This window comes from Podarcis melisellensis, assembly GCF_964234715.1.
Source record: "Podarcis melisellensis genome assembly, chromosome: 9".
NCBI lineage: Eukaryota > Metazoa > Chordata > Lepidosauria > Squamata > Lacertidae > Podarcis > Podarcis melisellensis.
Window position 1 is genome coordinate 38,235,472 of NC_138541.1, and position 25,559 is coordinate 38,261,030.

General features: G+C 39.4%; 1 protein-coding gene across 1 annotated transcript in view; it reads right to left on the reverse strand.

The window, feature by feature from the left end:
- LRBA (LPS responsive beige-like anchor protein) overlaps positions 1-25,559 on the reverse strand; it is a 363,867-nt gene that overhangs the window by 62,038 nt on the left and 276,270 nt on the right. Inside the window, 2 exon segments of the mRNA XM_081926283.1 lie at positions 16,549-16,701; positions 24,236-24,355. Coding sequence (XP_081782409.1) covers positions 16,549-16,701; positions 24,236-24,355 — 273 coding nt within the window.

Here is a 25,559-nt window from a genome sequence, read left to right on the forward strand (position 1 = left end):
CTGCTGTTTTACAAGTAATTATCAAGCATCGTACCAGCATTGCCCTATACCTGCTGACTAAACGTTTACCACAAAGTTTTGCCAAGTAGCATCTACAGTGTCATAGCCAGAGCAATTCGCCAAACATTTATTCAAAGACTCTGATTTATTTGACAGTTTTACACCTTCAAGGCAGGGTATAATTAAATATTTTGACAGCTAAACAAAAATTGTATAAATTTCAAAGCTGCTTAAATGGCTAGTGTACCTAAAATGAAAATGTTGTGTGGATTAGCCTCGTTTCCAAAAACGCCCCTTAGAAAGTTTTTTAAAAATAGATTTAATACTGTTTTACTCATCAAGGTAGGGATGTTTTCATTCTGATTTCAGCTGCGATATTATTCATTCTCTTACTCCAAAAATAAAATTGTATATTCGAAATCTCTTTAAAAAATAAAAAAATTAGGTCGTAGCTATAGGGAAATAAAAGAAGTAAGAACTTAGTAGAAAATTTATTTAAGATACTCATTTGTGCTGATTCCCAATGGGATCTTGCGTCCAATCTCAAGTGACACATAACAAACTATCTTATACTGTGTCAGACCAACCGCCCATCTTGTTTGGTATTTTCTATCCTGCTGGCAGTTCTTGACAGAGATTTCGGGCACAAGCCTTTCCTATCCAGGGACTGAAATCGGGGAAAGTATGTGCTCTGCAACTGAGCTATATATTCTCCCCCATGTTTCTTCTAGGCTATGGCCATGTGGTCCAACCCATACAGTGAGCATTTAAAGACATCTATGGCCAGTATGCTTAAAATGAAAAAGGATACAATACCTTGTTTTAAAGAGACACAATTAAAATGAACTTAGTAAAACAAATGGTTTAAAGTTAAGACTTGTCCGTTTTCGGGCAATTTTTCTTCAGCCCAGGTTATTATGATATTATGTCTTAAAATGAAATGTTTAATGAATGTATAATTATATAACCATTATTTAAACACCGAGGTCTTTAAGCAAATACACCAAAACACAGATGAAGTGCCTTACTGCGTTGAGGGAAACTGTAATCCAACTAAAGGTAACAATGACCAGTTGTTTATACAAACCTATTGAAATGTTTGGGAGCTAGTTCACATTCTCATGCTATGTTTATATTTCCATTTATCATCCTTCTCCTTAAGAAGAAAGCTAAAAAGGAAGAGCAGCCCAAGAACAAAATCTTGTTTAAACTACGCATGAAGACGTCAGGTAGCTTAACAAATTGAACCAATGTAGGAATGCCATGTATACATCTAAAAACATTATAGTATTACATCGTTTTCCTTGACCCCTGTCTTCTTCCCCCCCCCCATCCTCCATCTTATACATTAAACAGCCCACAACAATTTGTAATTATTTTCCAAGTCCTTTTCTACTGGCATCCAGCTTAAAACTATCCCACAGTAAAAGAATTCCTAGAATATTTTTTTAAAAAAAAATAATAATAAATGATGTGCAATTTGCTTTCAGTGGTTATTAATCAAAGGCCATATCTAATCTTTGTATAAGCTGCTAATTAAAGGTATACCTTGAAGTACTAAAGTGTGCAAAAATAGTAACAGTTTCATATATTGAATGCTAAGAATGCTGAATAAATGTGGGTTCTGCACATGCAATTGTAAATCCATCCAGAGTTCAAAAATGTTATTTACTACCAACAAGCTTTCACCATGAGAATTTAATTTAGGAACAGCAGTAAATTTCAAAATATATTTGAACTATTTGTTTTTACTTTCACTAAGATTTTTTAAACTCTCAATAAGATTTTATAAAAATTATGTCTTTGGATTTTTCAAATGTATACAGCTAAACACAGTGGTCTCAATACAGAGGAAAAACCCATGGAAGAAAGTAGACAGGATGTGAATTTCCTGTCCCTCCCCCCAGCAGACCATTAGCTTCCCACAAAACATCTCCAGAGAGTTGTGAGTACCTGGCTGTTAAGGTGGGCTATGGCACAGGGGGGCAATCTCCCCAAATCAGACAGGGACACTTTCCACAAACAGAGTTTGGCTCCACTTTACCATGCTAGCTACTGTTCATGTGCATGCTTAATGCAAACTGTTATCAGGAAGGAATATAAAGTTTACTTTTATCAGGAATGTGGTGTTACTTTTTGAATCTTCATTGCTAACACTGAGGTTGAGATATGCACCTTTTGTGAATTTTAATTTCACTGAAGTTGTATAAAAGCGCTAAAGAAAACAGCATTACCAGCTTTAAAGCAAATATTTTAAACAGTTCAGCACATAGTTTATGTCCAAATAAAGTCCACTAATATCATCAACTAACAACCCAGCTGCATTTGCTCATGTAATGTTTCACACATGGAAACCAAGATGCAAGATTACCTCATTTATGGTAACACTCATAAACTACATAGTACACAGTAAACATGTCTGCCCAGCAAATTAAAATATCCCTGGCTTATGTAGCAGCTGAAGCTGTCCAGAACCTGTTTATAATCCAATAGAAACAGATATTTGTCTTTAATTTTAGAAATGAGTAAAATCAAATTCCTTTACTGCTCTGCAGGCTCTGTGCCCCAGACTTACTGCTTTGCAACAAAAGACAGGCACCAATTGCTTTTCAAAGGATACATTATAAACAGTCTTAAAGCAACTTGAACTACAACTTTAAACCAACAGTTCATTTATAATTGGCTAAGAAAGGAAACCAGTTTAAATCATTCTCCTTTGCCAATTTAAATCTGTTAGAGAAAATTCACCTGTGTTAGACAACAAAATTCCTACATTCTTATGAGGTGAACCAAAGCATACATTTTGGTTTGATTAGCTTTCAGGCAAATCATGCGACAACCGAATTTATTAGTAGATTTAATGCAAGAGTTTTAATCCTAAAAACTATAGAGGAGTACAATGAAATTATTCCCCTCCATGATAATAAAAATGGAATCTACTAGTAAATGCCTGCTCTTCTTAATGTTATTAGAACTATCTGGACCCATCATTGCATCTCCTGCAGGTAGCAGGCAGGGTTCTTGAAGCAGAAATGCCACCCAGGAAGGGAACCCCTTCCTGTGCAGATTGCACAAGAACATGTGTGGAAGGTTTGTTTCCCAGGCCTAGAACTAATTCTAAATAAAACAACAACAAAAACGAAGAAAGAAACTTAACCTGAACTAAAGGGAAGCAGATAGGAGGACACTGGAGTGGTTCACCAAAGTTCCTCAACTACCCCTACCCTAGATGTAGAAATTATTTGAGGCTGTACCAGACTTCTTGCTTACACCAGGAAAAACAGCAGCCTACTAGTAAAATGTAACACTTTTCTTTGTGCTCTGCCTCCTGTTAGTAATAGTCAAACTAGGGTGAACAGGGAAAAGTCAGAACTGACCACATCAAAATCATTCTGCAAAATCCTCCTGTTGAAGGTTCTTTTGGCAGAGGAGGTTACTATGGCCAATATTGTGGCTATAGCAGTCCACAATGAAGTAACTGATCTGATCATGGATGAGGCGGTTGATGTGGTATGCATTATTAAGAGCTGAGCTGAGGCACTCTGGTCTTAAGCAGGTGTGGTTGCCTGGGAATTCAGTGTAGCACAGTTGAGGTTAGGTGGACCACGGAATAGGGGCATGGCAGTCATTCATAAAAATTACCATCATTATTACCAGAAAACCAATGCATCTGGGAGCTGGATGTGAGAGTTTGTACTTGGTGTTGGGTTACAGACAGGACAGGGATCTTGCTCGTTGTATCACCCATCCCGCTGCTCAGCCACCTCCATTACTGAGATGATGGAGGAGGTTTCTGGTGGGATGATAGAGAACTTGAGGATGTTAGTCTTGGTGAGGATCTAATTCCATGTTGCCTGAGCTGGTTCAGCTCTTGATGGCCACTATGACAACCATGGGGCAGCTCAATAAATCATGCACCCAACATATAACGCTGATCATACCCTCAATCTGGGGTTAATTCTTAGCATTTTATGTCTCAATGCTGCTTTGATAATCCCTATTATGTTTTATTTTCTATTTCTTGAGGTTTTATGTTGGTTTATTGTTATTATGGCATACTGCATTTGTATTTCTATATTCTATTGTTAAGTGGAGTTGGTTTTTTTATTGTAGATTATGGAGGAAGTTCCTTATAAAGCAGAGTATACATTTTTAAATAAATATACCCTGGGAGAATTTCCAGGCAGCATGGCTGAGGTTCTAATCTCACTGTGGAGTGGAAAGATTGAGAGGCCCATTGATTCACTCTCCTAAGCATCCTCTCTAAGCCAAAGGGACCCTGAGGCTTTTTCTGAGCTCCAAATGTTGAAGCAGGCTGGTCAACAGCTAGAGAACAGGTGGCACAAGTCCCAACACAAATTTGACCAGGTATGAGTGCACAGTTGCGTTTACCATGTGGTACTGGCAGCAGCAAAGAGAACATACTTATTGACCTCCATCTTCAGTGAACTAAGCAGCAGAGCTGTAGATTGATTGGTTCAGACCAGGGTCTTGTCATTAACAGACCACTCAACAGCTTGCTGTGAGATATTTGCAAAGCACTTTGAGGGCAAAATCATTCAGAACCATGTCAAACTTGATTCCACAATTAGTGCAGGTCCATTTGAGGTCCCTGGAGCATCGTCTAGCACGAGTTGTTGTAGCCTAACGATATGGCCAGAACACTTGCCGCTGTGAACTCGACAATGTATCCTCTTGATCCCTGCCCAACGTGGCTGGTAAAATCTAGGAGGAGAAGTTCACCCAGGCATTTGATGGGTGAGATATACTGTCCCTGGCAACCTTTAAATTATTAGCTGTGAGGATATGTGACTGCTTAAAATTGTTTTTATTTTATTTTTTAAAGTATTGTTTTGCTATTTTGTTGTTTGCCACCCTGGAGTCTTGGGGGAAGAAAGGCAGGATGGAAGTTTTAATTGTTGTTGTTTAGTCGTTTAGTCGTGTCCGACTCTTCGTGACCCCATGGATCAGAGAACGCCAGGCACCTCTGTCCTCCACTGCCTCCCGCAGTTTGGTCAAACTCATGCTGGTAACCTCTAAAACACTATCCAACCATTTCGTTCTCTGTCGCCCCCTTCTCCTTGTGCCCTCCATCTTTCCCAACATCAGGGTCTTCTCCAGGGAGTCTTCTCTTCTCATGAGGTGGCCAAAGTACTGGAGCCTCAGCTTCACAATCTGTCCTTCCACTGAGCACTCAGGGTTGATTTCCTTCAGTATTGAGAGGTTTGATCTTCTTGCAGTCCATGGGACTCTCAAGAGTCTCCTCCAGCACCATAATTCAAAAGCATCAATTCTTCGGCGATCAGCCTTCTTTATGGTCCAGCTCTCACTTCCATACATCACTACTGGGAAAACCATAGCTTTAACTATATGAACCTTTGTTGGCAAGGTGATGTCTCTACTTCTCAAGATGCTGTCTAGGCCTGTCATTGCCCTTCTCCCAAGAAGCAGGCGTCTTTTAATTTCGTGGCTGCTGTCACCATCTGCAGTGATCATTGAGCCCAAGAAAGTAAAATCTCTCACTACCTCCATTTCTTCCCCTTCTATTTGCCAGGAGGTGATGGGACCAGTGGCCATGATCTTCGTTTTTTTGATGTTGAGCTTCAGACCATATTTTGCGCTCTCCTCTTTCACCCTCATTAAAAGGTTCTTTAATTCCTCACTTTCTGCCATCAAGTTTTAATAATATTAATAATAATAAGCCTATCTATCAGAAGTTGCAAAATGACATCTGATCTGAGAGAAAGTTTAGAGGGCTGTCATTTGGATCTTAACTTTCTGGATTCTTTAGACTAGAGGATGGAGGTGCACTCCTCTTTCTACCCAAGAGATAATTACATGGCATATAACAAACTATATAGAGATATATGGCTCACAACCTGAAATTTCTTCCTAAGCATCCAAGCTAATGTTGCCAGGAGAAAGAAATAGAATTGATAACTGATTAGTGCTTCTTTTACTGGGATCACTTCAGAGCTTTGCCTACTGCCATCAAGCCAGGTCCTGCCTGGGCTTGAAAGAGCATCTCCTAGAATGGGGTGAGGAAACTGGGACTCTCCAGATGTTGCTGGTCTTTAACTCCCATCAGCGCAAGGATAGTTAATGATCAGGGACAATGGGAGTTATAGGTCAATAACAAACTGGGTTTTTAATTCTCAACCCCACCAATTGCCTGAGCTCTGCAAATTAATGTACTAAATCTTAAACTGATCATTTATTCATTGAAAGTGTGCAGTTATTAATCCTGCCCTTGTTTTGACTGCAACAAACAATAAAAAGCCAGCTCTTTCTATTTATCTGTAACTTTTGCTCACAGAAACTGGATACACAAAGCAGGACTGAATACATAGATTCTCACAATTACCTTCACAGCCATTCTATACATATATATATAAAAATAAGTCAATCTCATTCCTCCCTGACTAGAACAGACTTCCATGTCTGCATCATTTGAAGTCTGTTGAGAGCTGATGTTTGACATAAATATTCTAGCTGAGTTTTAAAAGTTTGGAAACTTAGACAAGTGTGTACTGAAAAGATTTTAATACTAGTTAATTTGTGATGGCACACCCACCAGTGTCAGAAAGCCTTGACGTACTCATTATCTTGGAATTCATTTGTTCTGACAATATTTGTGGCTGCTAAAACAACCACATAATGGTCACCTAGTAAGACAGATAAATTGACTGCTTAAGCTTCACAGTAACGTCTCGTTGCCTGTAGCACACTTCCTCCCCTAGACAATTTCGGAGGGTTTGCCCCACCATCCTCCAGCAGTGCCAAAATTCCTCACACAGATAATTTAGATAAAGAGATAGATTGTTGCCCTTTGCTTAAAGGATCCTCCTTCTCCCTATTCACTCTTCTGAATACGTGCAGTATTTATTTCCTAACACAACACCATTAAGTAGAAGCCACTGGGAAAACAAAAGTACCTAACTTTTTCAACATCAACAGAGTCCTTAAGGTTTATAAATTTTGCTTTGAACTCAGAAACTGAAAATTTCAGCATCTACAAACTTTATGAATCCTGAAACTTTGGGTTTGTTTTATGCTTCAAGTTCTACCTTTTTCATCCAACCACTCATATTTATAGCATATCACGTGTGGATTTATCTGTATTATTCATAATGCAAGTATGTAACCTATACACATTATTGTATGAACAGGAACTCCAAGTAAACGCCAGTCATTCAGAATTGTCCTTCAGATTTCTCCCTAGCCTCCTGAATGACATGACTTCGAAATGTAATGACTAAAAGGTCAGCACATGACAGTTGAGCACTTGTGACCCCAAATTAAGAGGTATTATGCTTTATCTACTAATCAGTGAGTCACAAATGTACAACTTGCCCCAAGAACTTAAGAATTCCTGAGATTTGTTCACACATCATTGCCTAAAATGTAGACTACCTAATCAGATAAAGGAAAAATGAATTTACAAACCTTCTTATTGAATGCTTATACTCTCTCTCTCTCTCTCTCTCTCTCACACACACACACACACACACGTACGTACGTACGTAAATATTTTATGATTCCAGCATTCAAAGCCCCTTTACCCTTCTCTACATATTATCATCACCACCACTATAATCTTTTAAGCGCCTGGAAGAAAACAAAGTGACGTACTACATAAAAACACAAAACTGAAAACAACAAAACCCTGCCCGGAGGCTCACAGACTAAATACACAGACCCATGAAAAAAGGGGGCAAGAAAAGATAATGGAAGAAGAAACACTAAATTAAAACATCTCACTCAATTGGAAAAGGCATGTTAAAAATCAATATTTTACGAAGCATCTGCCTTCTTTTAAAGTGGGAAAGATTGGATGGCAGAAATCACAGAATTTTAGAGTTGCTCTAAAGATGGAGGTCATCTCACATCTAGCAGCAATGATTTCCAAAATAAGCTGCTACTGAAAAGCAGATGGAAGGGCATGTGTGTGAAACAACAGATGAAATCTCAGTCCAGCTATGAAGAGTGCAGAACTTGAGAAGGAATAAAAAGATAATTTAAAATTAATTGCTGGTTTTTGTTATGCGCATGCTGCCCCAGATACCTTGAGGAGGAGAAATTTTGCTATAAACTTTGAAAATAACATCAATCTAAAACTGTGCATTATTGTATTAAACTCAAGAACCATGAGTTAGGTTGGTGTGTGTATGTAAATAATATGTATTTTGTGTCTATCGTGAGCCGCCCAGAGTGGCTAGGGAAACCCAGGCAGATGGGTGGGGTATAAATAATATTTTTATTTTTATCTTTAATTTTAATACTTCAGTAATTTGTTTTTTGTTTTTTAGCTGCTGGATAAAAGGGCAGAGGCTAGACCAACAGCTGTGCATGGAGAGATGTCCTTTTCCATCCTTGAGACCCCTAGTGAAACTCACAAAGGTTCCTGTATGTGGAACTTGGTGTGGAGAGGGAAGCTGAATGCTGAATGGGACAAAGCTGTGGGCAGGCTGATTCATCCACCTTGAGTCTGCCCATAAAAAGGAAGCCTAGAGTGAAAGCCTCGGGTGATGTCAGCAGTTGTAGGAGAACCTTTGTGGTGTTCTGCACTTCCCTGTTTCTAGCTATCAGAGCCTGCCAGATAACTTTCAAATCATAAAAAAATTAGACAAATCGCTTTGTTTTTATGAACTATGTTTTCTCCTTTCATTTTTATTTAAGAAATAGTACACCTTTCTGAAAATATCTTCCAACAAAAGAACAGCACGAGCCACTCAACTTGATGCTGCATCAATATGCAATATGAAGAAGACTTAACTCTAGGCAGTAAACTGAGAGGGGGTGGAATCACTCATTTGTACTTCTCTATTAATGCAGCCTATAAAGCAAGGAAGATGTATAAGGCAAGGGATGGCACTACTGTCCTCGAGGGAATTAAATTCGAGCAGCATTTCTTCGCTTGACTGGGGAAGTGTAAGATAATGAATGCTGCAGTTTCAAGAAAAAGTGAAAATAGCAGGCACACTGGATGAGAGATTTTATTTATAAGAACGACCCTGGTGTATATACAGTATTTGTAAATAAATACAAAACTTTTTATTTCTGAGTCTGGTGTAAGGTAGTAAGGTCTAAGGGAATCCGAGAAAAAATGTTATCATGGTGACTGTAGATGAGAGAGAGAGAGAGAGAGAGAGAGAGAGAGAGAGAGAGAGAGAGAGAGAGAGAGAGAGACCAGTTTTGCAGGTTTCATTTCTTTGTCAAACTCTAGCAAGACTGCGAAATGGAACACAGCATGGGGCCAAGCAGATAGGAGCTCCAATTAAATTCTAAAGAACAGTGGATTGGATCCAGGAGAGTGCTCTCAGTTGGCAACAACTCTTCTGGACATGACCCAACACAAACAGGTTGAAATCATCAAGATTGTTGGAGGCAAGCCAACGCCTGTTTTCCCCAAGTACACACTTTTACCTTTTCCTATATAGCTGCTGCTCACGCCTGTCGAGTAAAGTGCATGGGGGACACTACTGCAGCAAGACAGACGCTACCACTCTACACACTAGATGCTCTCTGCTCCAGGCCTTTGACCAAGACAGGAGGAAAGTGCTTCTGCATGCAGAAATTAATTGCACCTGCCCACATCCCTTGTAAAATGACACTTTCTCTCCTACCCAACCCACATACCATTACAATATATATTTTTGGTGGTAATGTGTATGCATGGAGCATTTAGAATTTCTGTCTCTTTGTTGCTGTGTAGTTAAGAGACCATATACTCCCAAGCAAGGAATGGCTAAGCATGTGGGTTCTATAACTCTTCGTACGGAAGAGATAAGAGTAAGTGATTGTAATGGTGCCATTTTGCTTAAGTATATGAACCTATAGGCACAGCATGATTTCCACACTTATCATTATTGGTTTACACACATTTTGATGTCTCAAGGTATCAAATCTACTTTAACATTAAACATGCTCACACCATCCTGTTACAAGAGAATATACTATCACTACTAACAACATTTATTTATAACCAAGTGCACTAGATGCCACATAATAGAAAAGGCACTCTGGCCCGAACAAAACAAAGAAGCAAACATAAACTTCAGAGTGACAGTCAAATGCTTTAAGCACAAGACTTTCCATTTACATTTGCAGATCTGACCACTGGAATATCAGCATGAAAGAAAATGCATGGTTTTGAAAATAACTGTCAGTTCTCTAATTAATTAATTGCCTATGAAGGAAAAAGGGAAGGCACTTAAAAGCAAGAACAGATCGCCTGGTTAGAAGCCCAGAATACTGTTACCATGGTAGCTGGCAGAAACAGTAATTGTTTAGTGTTTTCTAGATTAGGCAAAAGTCAAATAAATTGAAACAATGCAACGTATCAACCACTTTACTAGTCAATCAGTCACAATACTGATCCTACTCCCATCATAATACATCTCCCAGCCCCTTCAATTCAGTCCAACATATATGGTTCCTTGAATAAATTGAGCAAATATGGGGACCTATCTCATCTATTTGTTCTGAGAACAATAGCTGCAGACAGTGCCTCTATCCAGTTGTGTCCCTAATAAGGAATTCAAATTTCTACTCTAGTGAGGTACTCCTTCACCCACCCTCCCCAATCGATGGCAAATAATTTTCCTTGAGAGAAGATCTCCAGGCTGCCTGAAGTCTTTCACTTTACAATGATCACTCACTGGGAAAGGCTCTAGCCTGCCCTGGATCAGATACTGAGGAAGAGTTTGGATTTGACATCCTGCCTTATCACTACCCGAAGGAGTCTCAAAGCGGCCAACATTCTCCTTTCCCTTCCTCCCCCACAACAAACACTCTGTGAGGTGAGTGGGGCTGAAAGACTTCAGAGAAGTGTGACTAGCTCAAGGTCACCCAGCAGCTGTATGTGGAGGAGCGGAGACGCAAACCCGGTTCCCCAGATTATGAGTCTAACGCTCTTAACCACTACACCACACTGGGAGTATGCAGCCTGCCACCTTTCCTTTCAAGTGATCCTGTATCTCAGAAGTTCCATTTATGCAGGGAAGCAATTTCCATACAGAGTTGGCCTCTAGGCTTCAAGAATGCCTGCATTTTTGCATACAAACTAAGTAGTTGAATTCCGTGAAATGCTTTTACTAGCTGAATTTTGAAATGGTGTCACTAAGAGAGATAATGGAACCCTTCTTCAAGAATATACTCAAGACTGTCTACAGGTGGACAACCAAGGTATCTGCTTTGGGAACCCTTAATCATGAAGATGACCTGAGAACTAGGTCTCAGGCAAAGTAATATTCAGGCCACGCAATCACTCGATGCTTGACACTGACCAAAGGCCAGCGTCCAAACTGCTGAAGCAATATATCACAATTAACAGCTCCACTGCCTCATCAATTGCTCAAGGGCATTCACTCTCCCTTAAATAGTCTGTACCTAAAGCTAGGGATATACCTGCAGGCCACCTAGTGTTGGTGAAGCTCTACCCCTTTAAATTTCTGCTAGTTCTTAGCATGGGGCAGGAACATAGATCAGCCATGCACATGCTTTGCACACAAAGGCATCTCCAGATAGGGCTGGAGAAGACCGCTTCCTGAAACACTGGACAACTGTTAACAGACAGTTGTGCTATAATTTCAATCACTCCTCAACCATGGCCATGCTGGCATGGGCTGATGAAGGTTGGAGTCCATCAGCACCTGGAATGAACAACTTTGGTTATCTCTAGTCTTCTTCTTTGGTGATCACTCGTAGCTGACTAATAAAGACAGTCTTCCATAAACACAGTTTTAACGATGAGTCTATAAGTGACTGTGGAGGCCAAATCTGGATCCACACATCCTTCCACAGTGGGGACATTTCCCGACGGGAGTTGATCACGGTGTGGATTTGCCAAACATGCCTTCCTCTTAGCATGTTTCTCCCTTGTGTCCTGAGTTTGAGTGTCTTCAAAGCCCATGACACCTTTGGTAAAGGCTATTCTCCAACTGGAGCGCTTACAAGGCCAGTGTTTCCCAGTTGTCAGTGTTTATACTACATTTTTAAAGATTTGCCTTGAGACAGTCTTTAAAACTCTTTTGTTGACCGCCAGCATTACGCTTTCTGTTTTTAAGTTCGGAATAGAGTAGTTGCTTTGGAAGACGATCATCAGGCATCCGAACAACATGACCAGTCCAACAAAGTTGATGTTGAAGAATCATTGCTTCAACACTGGTGATCTTTGCTTCTTCCAGTACACTGATATCTCTAGAGCAGACAATAATGAGCTATAAGAGTCAATGACAATATAAGGCAGCTTCCTACGGCTGGGGTATTCAGCCCAACCGACGGCCTCAGTTCCTATTTCGGTACTCAGTTGAGCTTAAACCCTTGTAGAAACAGCAGTCATACCTTACAGCTCTCAGAGATCATGCAGAATCAGAACTTCTCTTACTCTCTGGATTCCAAGTTCCTGAAATCAGATCTCTGTCCATGCTACCTTCTCAAGAAATTCATTAAGAGAGACTCTTGATGGCAGTACTTGCAGTCTATGTCAGAAGTATTGTAGAATAAAGTCTCATTTACACTGTGGGTAACAGTTTCTGTTATCTTTTGAAATGCTAAAACATCACAAAAAATCGCTGTGGGCTTGTAGGCAAATTCACGGTGCGGGCGAGCTGAATCTTATAGGCAGTGTCACTCCATAATAAGCACAACCAGTCTGCCCGTGAAGCAGTCTGAAGCAAGCTGCTTCAGGACAGCACCCTGAGAGGGGATGTCACCCTGAGAGGAGAAGAAGCCACCACCCAAAGTGGCAAGACAAGTGAGAGATTGGTGGGCAGGTGGGCTGCAGTTCTCATCATCTCACTCACCAGTAGCACTTGCTACTGCTGGGAGCTCACCACTGCCAAATGCTTGCCACCTCCTGCTCCTCGACTCCAGAGGCTGCAGCAGCATGCTCCTGGGTGGCAGCACACTCCTCTACTTTTCCCCAGGCCTCCATATTCCACCCCCTCATTCTCTTTGTGAAAGGCCAGGAGCAGAAAATACCAAGCACCCAGCAGCACCTCGCTTGCCAGGCGCCAAGCATCAGTGAGGGACAGGAAGTGAGGGGCAGTGCCAGGGTTTTTGCCTCTAGCGGCAAAATGTTCCTGGCTGCCCCCGACAATAAGAAATTTGCACAGATTGCCTACCAAACTAGTATAATCCATGAACGAAGTATGGTCATTACAGCTCTAGGATACAACAGGTTAAGTCATGGAATGACTGGAGCAATAAATGGCAAAGAGCAAGGTAACATTTAAACAATTTGACAGTTAATCAAAACAAGCTTAGGGGAAAAAATACTGTTTAAATTTGTTTACCTTTCTAAGGGTTGACAAAAGGAAGCAAAACATACTGATCAAGCTATAGAAAATGTGAATGACTGCACTGAGGACCAAAAATCTAGTTTCTGCATCTGAAAATGTTATTTGGAACATTGCATGAGCAAAAAGCCACCAATCATTTGGCAGTACACCAAAAAGACCTGGCTATAGTTCTCCGTGCTACAAAAAACATTCAGGCTAGATTGCTACAATGCACATAATGTAAGGTTTCCTTCAAAGACTTCAGAAACTTCAGGAAGTTCAGGATACCACAACAAAGCTAATGACTGGGAGTAAGTGTAAGGTACCTATCATATCAGTTCGCAAGCTACAAATTTGCTTCTGTTTCTAATTCAAAGTACGTAAACAGTTTGGGACTGGAAGAATATCTGACGCCATACAAGCATGCCTAGCCAACAAAGCCCATCATCAGGAGCCCTATTCAGGAAGTTCCCTTGCCCGTTTATCTAGAACCCTCTTCAATGGCTTTTGAATACCAGCTGAATATATTGTTGTTCTCCCAGATTTTTAAAGGGGATGCTAACCTTATCCTTTGTTACAGTTTAAACTTGATTTTTTTTGCTGCTTTTTTTTAAAAAAAGTATTAACCTCTGGTTTCATAAGTCACTGTAGTTTATATCCTCACATTTCCCCCTACTTCTTTCTCCCAAGACAAAGGCAAAGATATATCTAATCTGTTTTAATGAAACCCCATCTTGTTATTTTTTAATACTGGGAGCTAGATTAAAGTAACTATGTCTGCCAATTAGCATTGTGAACCCCTGCTATTGACCTGATACTGTACAATCTGTTATTATGTACTGTCCTATATATCATCTGTTCCCCTTGCTGGTCTATTCCAATAAAAGATGGACAGCTGCAACACTATATCCCTGTTCAACCTGAGGACCATCTGACTTTAATTGTAGTACACAGCTTGATGTGGGTCTGGTTATGAGAAGCCAAAGTATCACAGTGTAATAATCTGGAAAAGCAGAAACCTGCCAGGCACAGGGCTGAAACAGAGGCTTGGCTGTCTGGTTGGCTGATGGGATGTAGGAAATATGATTAATGAGCAAGGTATAATGATATCAGGAACCCGATTAGCACCACAAAAAGGTCACAGATCAAAGCAGTATGCATTTCATGAGGTCTAATCACTGTAGAAAAATCTGTAAAACAAACTGAAAGGGGGGGAATCTGCATGCAATAGCTTACAAAATGGGCGCTTAAAACTACTGTTATTTATTGTGATCTAGGAAGTTGCAAGGATGTAATAAATAGACAACTCTGCTTTTTTATAACATTTAAAATGTTCTCGTGTTATTTACAAAGAATTCTTAAAGTATTAGAATTTTTAAAATATAATTTCCCTCACTACTCGCATTTATATAATCTTACAAAAATACTAATTAGACAGCTGACATACAGTCACTGGAGCTATGTAATTACAGAAGCACAACGTATTTTGCATAACCCCAGAATAGAACATTAATCATGCAATTACTCATATAAATTACTTATGCATTCCATTTCATTTGGACTCAACAAATGCAAGGCCTTGCACAAAGAGTAAGAGTCACATGTAAAACATCAGGTATGTGGACTTCCCATTTCCCCATCATACGGCATATATTTTTATGCAGGGCAAGAGGAAATCTATGATGAACTCTAAAACCAAACTTCACCTCTCTCTTAATTAAGCAAGGAAGATTAGAAGGATTGCTGTATCTGGGGGAAAAAACCAGGGGTGGGAATAAAATGGGATGGGGAGTATAATGGTGTTTTTGATGCAAGCACTACCTTTTTGTACCATAGAAATAATTTTCACCTCATTTCTTTACTTGTTACATTATAGGCCACCTTTTCTCCAAGGAGCTCAAGGTATCATACTCCCCACCCCAATTTTATCATCATAATAACCCTGTAAGGAAGGTTAGCCTGAGAAGCAGAGAGTGGCCCAAGGTCACACAGTGAGTTTCACGGCTGAGTAAGGAACTGAACTCTGGCTTCCTAGGTACTAGTCCTTCATTCTAACCTCTACACCACCCACTGACAAATTTCTTTTCTACAGTTAAATACTACCCCCCCCCCCAATATCATGGAGTTCAAAGTACATGAGGTTCCTGGATAGCATCCCATGCAGGCACTGACCAAACTGAGACATACGTAGGCTCATATGCTTTCATTCCATGGTCTATTTAACATTATATGCACATTTGTATCACAGAGAGATAGGATTCTCATCCTATAATTACAGAAACGGGCCTTGTCTTAATACCTGCCTAAGAAATATTAGGTGGCATAAAATACAAAAAACAAATAATTTACAATCTCCTACCCCGTTTTTTTCATACTATGTCACGTAATGTAAAATAAAGTCTATCAGGCTAGAATAAAAGAATATATTTTTACAATACATTGCAAGGTATGGAATGGATGAACCCAGATTTGAGCCCTTTAAAAAGTATGATAGAAATAACTTAAGATGTATTTAGGAGGAAAACATTGCTGATTATGACCAAACTAACGAACAAAAATGGGGCCGCAAGTGAAAATGATTGGCCAGTTACCTCGAGCTAACCCATATGGTAAAGCTATCACGGAAAGCAGGTGTGTGCTTTCAGTGGCTCATTACAGATAACAAAACTCAAGTGAGATATAGCTAAAGATGCAAATAATTACAAGTTAGCACAAAAACATTAAAGTGAAGTGGTAGGTGGAAAGCAGGTGGTTTGAAATTCAACTTTTTAACCTGTTACAGTTAACATACATAAGGGTAATGGTGCCCTCTGAACCAGAACTAATCAAATGCCTAATGTGAAGACATGAACATTTTGTCTATCTTTCACTAGATTAACAGTGTCATCAGTAATGCCAGAAATATACCGGTATATGTGAGAATATAATAAAAAACCTTACATTACATTAAAACAATGAGAAAAGCATGAGGGTCTACTGTTTAGGTTTTAAAAGAATCTCATTAGGCATTCCCAAGCCTATGAGTAAACCTAAAATAGCTCTTTGGATCCTAGGCTTCATAAATTTTAGCTTTACACAGAACAAAGGGACTAATCTCATTCTCTAAGGAAAGACATTTCAAGCACCAGCTCTTAATACAGAGAATAGGTAAAGGTAAAGGTACCCCTGACCGTTAGGTCCAGTCGCGGACGACTCTGGGGTTGTGGTGCTCATCTCGCTCTATAGGCTGAGGGGGGCAGCATTTGTCCACAGACATTTATCTTACCAATCTATTTATGCGAACAAAGTCTTCTGGGGTTTTGGCCCATGGTGGAAGTTCAACATCAGACACTACTGTTCCATCATCCATCACTCCAAGATTGTAATTATTGTAGTTGACAAACATCTCAGGGAGATAATAAAATTCAGGAACCAGCTCCTATGTAAAAATGAAAACCAACATGTTAAGACGAAAGGAAAACTTTGCGCGTGCACACACACACAAAATCACTTCCCACCCTCTTACAGAACCTCCAGTGAATGAAAAACTATTTCATCAACAGAGGGATAAAATTAGATACATTTTATTGGTGCTGGCAACATGACCTCTCCAGAAAGTCTTATCTGCTACCATCCTTATAGTCTCTGAGGGCCAGGTTTTATTCCTTTTTGTACCTTTTCATGCACCATGCCTTTCAAACAACTTTTACTTTTAATCTGGGCATTTCAACCCTATAATTCATATTTTGTTTTTGTTTTATTGCCAGAAAGAACAAGTGCTTTTATTGTTTTGTATTGGTGATGGATGGATGGATGGATGGATTGGCAAGAGACGATGCCCATACAAGTATAGTTAATAAAGAAAAACTAAAACTAATAAGCAAGTCCCACAATGGCATTTCACACCCTGAAACTTGCTTAGTAAAAACAGCCAACTGCAGTCCTACCACTATGGGTAAGCAACTTCTGGACTGCAAGTATCACAATCTATGAGAGCAATGTCTTTGCTAACAGCAATAGCAACAATACCCATTAAACAATGGCTAATTTAAAAATTGAATGGACTCCTCTTTGAGGAGCAGAATGAAATTTATGGGTGCAATCCACTTACTTTAAATATGGATTTCAATTCAACTTACAAAGTTGGTCTGTTTGTTGTCAATTGGTATGAATTGCTGAATACAAAGAGTCTGTTCAGCAACAGACAAACTCAAGCAGCTCTCTAATGCAACACGGCTTTTGTTATTTTCTGAACACCAGCATCCCTACCCCAGAGCCACATGACAAAAACTGAGTTTTAAGAAGCAGCCATATATATAAGCAATTGGCTGCTTTTTCTGAATACATGTATACACTGGCCCCAGTCTTATGTTCATGTTGGAAAATATGGGGCACACATGTGTTGACTGATTACAATTGCTTTTCTACTTTGTGTGTTTCTAACAAAAAAAAATAATTAAATTATATATATGCTATAATGGAACATTATAGAAATGTCTCAACTAATGAAGGCGCAGTTAAAGCAAGCTTACATTTTTGCGGAAAATCTATCAATTTCTTGTAAGGGGCACTTCATGAATGGAAAGGCTTAATATCTGTAATTGCTCCAGGAAATTAGTAACTGGTGTAAAATTGGTCTTCCTTCTAACAAGTGAAAAGTGCATGCTATTTAATAAGCAGAAAAACACATTATGTGGAATAGCTCCACTGGCTAACTATGTAAGAGGCCCAGTAGATCAGATTCTAAATCCACTCTTGACATGGGTCAATGGATCAGTGGTCTTCCAGATACCACCCTCAGGGTCAGCTATGGCCAGAACAGTTTTCCAAATAGCTGAGTGCAATGGCAGGTCATCAGATTATGGACAGGGTCAGCCCAGAGTTCCCGGAGAACAGACAAGAAGAATCAAGCAAGAATTAAGCTATTATCACCTCAGTCCTTGTGAGAAAAACTTCACATATGCATCCTATATATTTGTATACAGTCATGCTAATTAACCTATAACAAGGTCAAAATGAGTCTGTGATACAAAAGGAAAACATGCTAGCAAATTATTTGGAGGCACTTTGTTGACTAAACTGCATCCATTAAATTAAATGTAGTGGTTTTTAAAATCATTTAAAATAACAACCACACCACATACGTCTCCCTGATCACCTACATGAATTGTAATTAATCACATTTAAATCAGTTCCAAGTGAGCTATTATCATTATTAATTATTTAACATACATCTTGCCCTTTCTCCCATATGAGCCCAGGAACACAGACAAGTGATAAAACAATTAAAACTTCTGAAAACTATTCCAATATAAAAACAGGCTGGAAAGAATCTCTACTGGGGGGGGGGGGGGGGACTTGTTTAAAGAGGAAGGTTTTAACCTGTTTTCTGAAAAGACAACAGAAATTGTGTCTAATCTAATATTTAACTGGAGAGTATGCCAACGGGCAGATGCCACCGTACGAGAGATCAAATTCCTAAATTCTGCAGTATGGGCCTTTGATAAGATTATATTTGCAGGAGGCGCTGTCCAGTGCAGTGGCTAACTGGGTATGTAAGGGATGAGTCAGTTTTTAGGTATCCTGGACCTAAGCCTGTACAGGAGTTAAATACCAAAACAAGCACCTTTAATTTTTCTGGTATAGTGGCTAATTGGCAGCCGGTGCAATTTTTTTAGCAACAGCAGCAGAACATGGTAGCAATCTCCTGCCTCAGTGAGCAGTCAAGATGCTAACATTGTGCACTATTTGTAGCTTCCAGCCCAACTTCAAGGGTAGTAACGCATAGAGCTTATTGCAGTAATTCAGAGGAAGTTGTGAAACTTTTCTGCGGTTAACAAAACTCCAAAGCCATAAAGCCGATTTGGAATGGAATCGTGTTAAGTGTCCTGATTCCTCACTCCACCTTTTGAATCCCAAATTCCCTTTCAGAAACAGCTACTCCTTTTGCAAAGATGTCATTATTTTGCTACTGCTTTGCACCTTCAAAATGAAGGCTAAGAATTGCACAAAGTACCGTGCAACGATAATTTAAAGAAAAGCGGTCTTTAATTTTGTTTTAATGCAGTTCAAAACTTTAATATATCTCTGAAATGACCCTTTAAAATGTTTGTTGTTGTTTTTTTTACTATTTTGAGTCCAGAAGTTTCCAAATTCTAACCCTTTTAGTTTTAAATGCATGAGGGTGTAAAGATAAAAGAAAGGCATGGAATGGAATGGAATGGAATGGACACAAGGACCACAAGCAGAACAAGAGGATGAAATATCATTCATCAGGTGTAGGTGTATTTGAAAGACCCTGCACAACTGACAATGACAATCAGATTTTAATTCCTGCGAGAAGGATTCCTTATGCATACAAGAGCTCCTGTTTGCAGTTTAAAGTCTGTCTCTACGTGCAGGAGAACAGCTCTAGACCTTGGACATAGGCTTTAGTGACAAAGCCTCCAGCAAACTGAGGGTCCTACCATATTAATACATTTGTGGGCAATTAGTACTCTAAATCTAAAAATTATGTTATTTGACTGCGATGGAGAAATTCCTGTTCTGATGACTACCACAAGGATTAGCAGGATTGGCATGGGAGGAAGGACTACTATCACCTCACAGGAATAAGTACCTGTTTAAATGAGTTATTTCCTATTGCGCTTCCTGTTTCCTTTACATTGCCATTAATTAAAGCAATGTTTGGAAGTGCCCTTAGTTAGTAATAAGCTCATAAGAACTAACTTTATCAAGTTAGAAAATTCTTCAGTCTTACGTTTTCCACAGCAAAATCTGTCCCCAAGGTAACTTACTGGTAACTTAGCCTCACAGCACAAGCTGACTGTTACACTTCCACTGGAATATATGTTATCACTTTCAATCTATTTTCAACAAATTACATCAAAGACGTCATTGTGCTTGATCCCTCCCTCCCTTCCACTCAGTCTCTCGCTTTTCCCTCAACCAAAGAGTTGGGAGGGGGATACTCTCACAATTAGCAAACATATGTACAGTACAACTTATTTTACTTTACAGCATAAAATGGATTATTGGTCAAGTATTAGGAAGCTCCTCTCAGTTGAAATCTGCTACTCAAAAATGAAAAGAAAGGGAGCAAGTGAGTTGTTGGCATTGAGAGCATGTGAACCTGGGGAAACTGGTTGACACACCAGTGCATGTTGTAAGAAGAATCTCATGGGCCAGCTTTGGAAGCAATTTGTGTCATTTGGTATCACAACCCAGGAAATAATGTTTAGAGTATACATGCGGTCACAACCAATCCTTGTCACCGTGTCATGAAAGCCCTAAGAATAGTGATCAAAGCATCGGGCTAATCTTGAATTACACCTTAACCTTTGCTTGAACCTTGCATATTTTATTTTTGAGTGATGATACATTGTATTAGTTCCTTCCTGCCTATCTGGCCTAAACATTGCAAATTAATAGTAAAATGGCAGAGCGGGGAAATGTGCAAATTGCAGATGCCTTTCTCATTGTTACCTTCTTGTCAAGTGATATTATATATATATAATCTCCCAATGCTTTCCCCCACCTTCCTTCTCTCTAAGTCAAACATATGTTTTTACTCCATAGTTGTGTAGAATGTAAAGCATATTTTTTACCTTCCCAAAATACCTTTAAAATATTAGACAGATGTGAACTTTGACACAGTTAACTACAATTTGACTTTTACTGCAGATAATTTTCATCTGATGGATCATATAGCAAATAAGGACAGTCATCTTTTCTTCTGAACAAAGTTGTATGGGAACTGGCTGAATTCAGGTGAATTCACTCGATGTCAAAGGCAGGCTTTAAAACCATTTGTGTATGCATACTCTGACACTTATCAAATTAGCATCATTAATGGTGATGCCACTGGATCTCAGAAATAGTGATCAGTGCATCTCAAATTTCAGCAATTCAGGTGTTCTGAAATCCTTTTGAGTCATGCTCAGACCTCTGCAACTTTAGAAAATGTTCAACAGCACTAGCCTGTCACCTGACTCAGTAAGTCTCCCTTGCACCTTCTCTTGTTCATGCTTATCTTGTTAAGCCTGACAGTGGTATAGGCATCAGGCTTAAGGCTTGGACTCTGCTGCAAGCACGCAGGAAGCACACAATGAGGCTACATTGAAACTAGAAAACACTGGCTAACTAATTTTCTCAGCCTTGGGAGGGTGCTGAATTGTGCCTGAAGGTGGAGGTAAAGGTAAAGGTAAAGGTACCCCTGACCATTAGGTCCAGTTGTGGCGGACTCTGGGATTGTGGCGCTCATCTCGCTTTATTGGCCGAGGGAGCCGGTGTACAGCTTCCGGGTCATGTGGCCAACATGACTAAGCCACTTCTGGCAAACCAGAGCAGCGCACGGAAACGCCGTTTACCTTCCCGTCTGAGTGGTACCTGTTTATCTACTTGCACTTTGACATGCTTTCAAACTGCTAGGTTGGCAGGAGGTGGGACCGAGCAACGGGAGCTCACCCCATCGTGGGGATTCGAACCGCCGACCTTCTGATCGGCAAGTCCTAGGCTCTGTGGTTTAACCCACAGAGCCACCCACGTCCAGAGGAATAAAGGACACAGGGGATCAACACTGACTAGTGTTCCTAGCCCTGCCCACTGGATGATTGGCTTAGTGCTGGATGGTCTGGAATGGAGGTATCAGGGCAAACCAGGGTGAATTTCACCCCCCGTTTCTCTGTTCCAGGAAAATAAAAAGGGCACTAATTGCTAAGAAGGATTTTATCTGAATCTTCAAGAGACAGTTATGATTTTGTTTATCTCGTAAGAAATCATTCCTAGTTGAAATTTGCTTATCACTGTATCCTCACTGCACTCCCATTTTGTTTTTTAAAGTAAACGTCTTATCTTTCAGACAAAACAAGCTATATAACGGACACTGCAAATTAATGCACAAAAGGGTAATTTAAAGCTACTGTTGTATATACTAAATCAGCCTTCAGCCATTCAAAATCAGTTTATGATTTAAGGATAGTGCATATCATTTGAAAAGCAATTGCATTTTTGCATTACTTGCCATGGTTATAAGCTACATGGCAAAACCAAATGTATTCAATATTTTAAGGACTGATTTTAAATTATAGTAAGCTTCTTTGCTTATGTGTTAAAAATGCTGGATAAATGCCACACAGACATTATCATCACTGTTTATTTGGTTATCATGATTTTTAAAATTATTCATTAGTTCAGCTTCACATAATCACATTAAGGTGCAGTAATGAAAATAGTTCCTAAGAGAACATAGTGGTGTGTTTTTTTTAATGTATCTATTTTCTGAGGTGAGAAAGGAATGATACTTATTATGAAACTATTAGTACATAGTCAGTAAAAACAAGTAATTTAATTTGGAATCTATAATATGCCAAGGGACGTGGGTTGCGCTGTGGGTTAAACCACAGAGCCTAGGGCTTGCTGATCGGAAGGTCTGCAGTTCGAATCTCCGTGACGGGGTGAGCTCCCGTTGCTTGGTCCCAGCTCCTGCCAACCTAGCAGTTCGAAAGCACATCAAAGTGCAAGTAGATAAATAGGTACCACTCTGGCGGTAAACGGCATTTCCATGCACTGCTATGGTTTGCCAGAAGTGGCTTAGTCATGCTGGCCACATGACCTGGAAAAACTGTCTGTGGACAAACGTCGCTCCCTTGGCCAGTAAAGCGAGATGAGCGCTGCAACCCCAGAGTTGTTTGCAAACGGACCTAACGGTCAGGGATCCCTTTACCTTTTATAATATGCCAAGTGTCAAACAGAATGTCAAATGGTTACATCTCCCACAACATTTTTTACTATAGTCAACCATGTGATGAAATGCATTAAGTTAGGTGGGCTGAAAAAACATTTTGAACATAGAGTTCTCAAAAATGAACCCAACACTAAGTGAATTCCCAGCATCATGTAAGATTTTGGACTATAAGACTGGAGGCCTTGCAGGGCTACAAGGCCATTCCTGGATAGCTTGTCCCACCTTTCTGGCCCATACAAACTTTCCACATTGGTGACAAGCACAGAGGGATGCCAAAAGCCATTTCCTATGTATGCAGGTGAAGTGGTTTGGACTATGGAACTAGCTATATAGTTGTTTGCATCCTGACCAGTAACCTTTTTAATAATAATCTTATTTTTTCTATTTCATACCAACAAATATTAATTTAAGTTACATACAGAGGATTAGTTAAAACTATGGGCTTTAACTTTATAAGATTAAAGCTTACAATTTAAGTTTTTGATTAGCTTCCTAGATCATTATCCTATAAGTAGAAGGGTGTCTCTTCTCCTTCAAAGTGACCAACTTATTCTTTTATGGAAAGAGGGCGGGGACGGGAATAGCAGTACACTAAGAAAGCCAAGTTAGTCTGTGGTTACTTTGCCCCTTTGGCAAATAATATTAGAGTTCAGAGACACACGAATCTGATTTGATAGGCCTTTTCGGCAAAAGTCTGTCTCTGCTCATATTTTTGAAAGCATATATTAGTGGTCCTTGATCTCTGACCTCAGCATGTAGTATGTTGAATATAGTAGTATAAATACGTTCAGGAGCTGGGGGTGCATATTTAGTTACATCAATGCTGTAAAATAGCACACAGTTTTTAGCAGATTTCAGAGTCACCATGAGCCCATAATACTAAGTGAATTTATTTCTGTGATCTTTGCAGCTTCTTAAAGGTTATATGCCTAGCAAATCTAATGGATTCAAAATCATTCAGTATTAGTCCAAGAACATTTGACACACCCTAGTTACCCTCGCTGGTGTAACAAACTACTGCAGCTGAAGCAATCACCCCTTGCCTCCACTTCCCTTCATTTCCCACTGTTGCCCTTCTGTCAAATCTTAGACTGCTAAGCTCTCCAACACAGGAACCAATCCTTTTGTACTCTGTAAAGCAGTGTGCACTTTGATGGTGCTTTATCAACAGAACATCATCAGTATGAAAGCTCACTATAGGAAGTGAAGAATGGTCGCTGAAGTTTACCTTGATATCAGAGGTGTCCCGTTGACTATTGCGCCATGCCCTTGAAATTGATGAAAAAGTTCTATCTGCATGATCAAATTTGCCCCCTTGCAAGTTTAGGAAAAATGTAGTAAAAGGCTCCTGAGAAGAGAGAAACAGAAGCTGAAATATATTTTGCCAATTCTCAATTAGAATGAAACACTAAAGGTTATTGACAGGTTTTATTTTTGCAGAGAGTAAAAGAAAAACAACAACGTGGTAAGATGTGTCTTGTTTTCCTAGAATAACTCATTCTACAGAGCAACACAATCAGCGAAAAACACAGGTTCCCAAATTCACTTGCATTTTGTATCACTGTATTTTAATGCCTTTTAAACAACTAATACTATAGATAGGAACCTGTTTATTCAGGTGATTAAAAAGAGGAAGTGTTTCATAATGGCAGAAGCCTTTCCGTCAACGAAAGTTGAAACCTGGATCTAACTCATTTAATTCATTAGATTTATATATGCATACACACTAGGATCCAAGGGGCTGTCTGAGCTTTCAGGTGGCCTTGAGATATCTGAATTGTTTTATTTAAACGGCAAGCACATCCCCATCGTGACTCTTTGCAAACTGTTTTTGAAATTTTCTCCAGTTTCCAAAGTGGCTTGCATTTAGCCCTGGAGGTGGAGAAGCAAGAATTATGTTCAATAAAAGCAGATCTTTGGGGTGCATGGAACTAATTATGGGGCTCTCTGGATCCTAAATATTATCCAGAGTCAAAACTTTCCTATGACTATAACATCAGAATGTGCAACTTTACAGTTCACAATTAAGGAAAGAAAAATGTTTGAGCAATTGAAAAACCTCCTCCTAGTCAGAGGACACTTAAGCGCATATTAGTGGATAATTGCTTGAAATTAGCAAAGTACCATAAATTACTTCGAGGATTTATGTCTGCTTGTACCAATGTAACAAGGTTTAATTAATGATGTGCTGCTAATGCTTTCCCAAAGAAATTAGTTTCTATCAGATAAATCATCATTCCAGTTTATTTTACAGAAACGTGGCCTGTTTCATAAATATTAGACATCTGACCATCTGAAACACTATTTGTAAACATATTACAATATTACTTCAAAAGGGGCAATTCTATTTCTAGATTGCATCTTAAAAGCTTATTTTACTTATCAGTGATTCACATGAAATCTGCATTAAGTGGTCAGATTATGTTTCATTTAAAAAAAACTTGCATGCAAAAAGTAATTCTAAACGAAAAGAAACATAGAGAGAGAAACCAGCTTTAAAAACATATTTTAAGAAAGAGTTTTCATACTTATTTGAAAAGTGTAAACAAAAA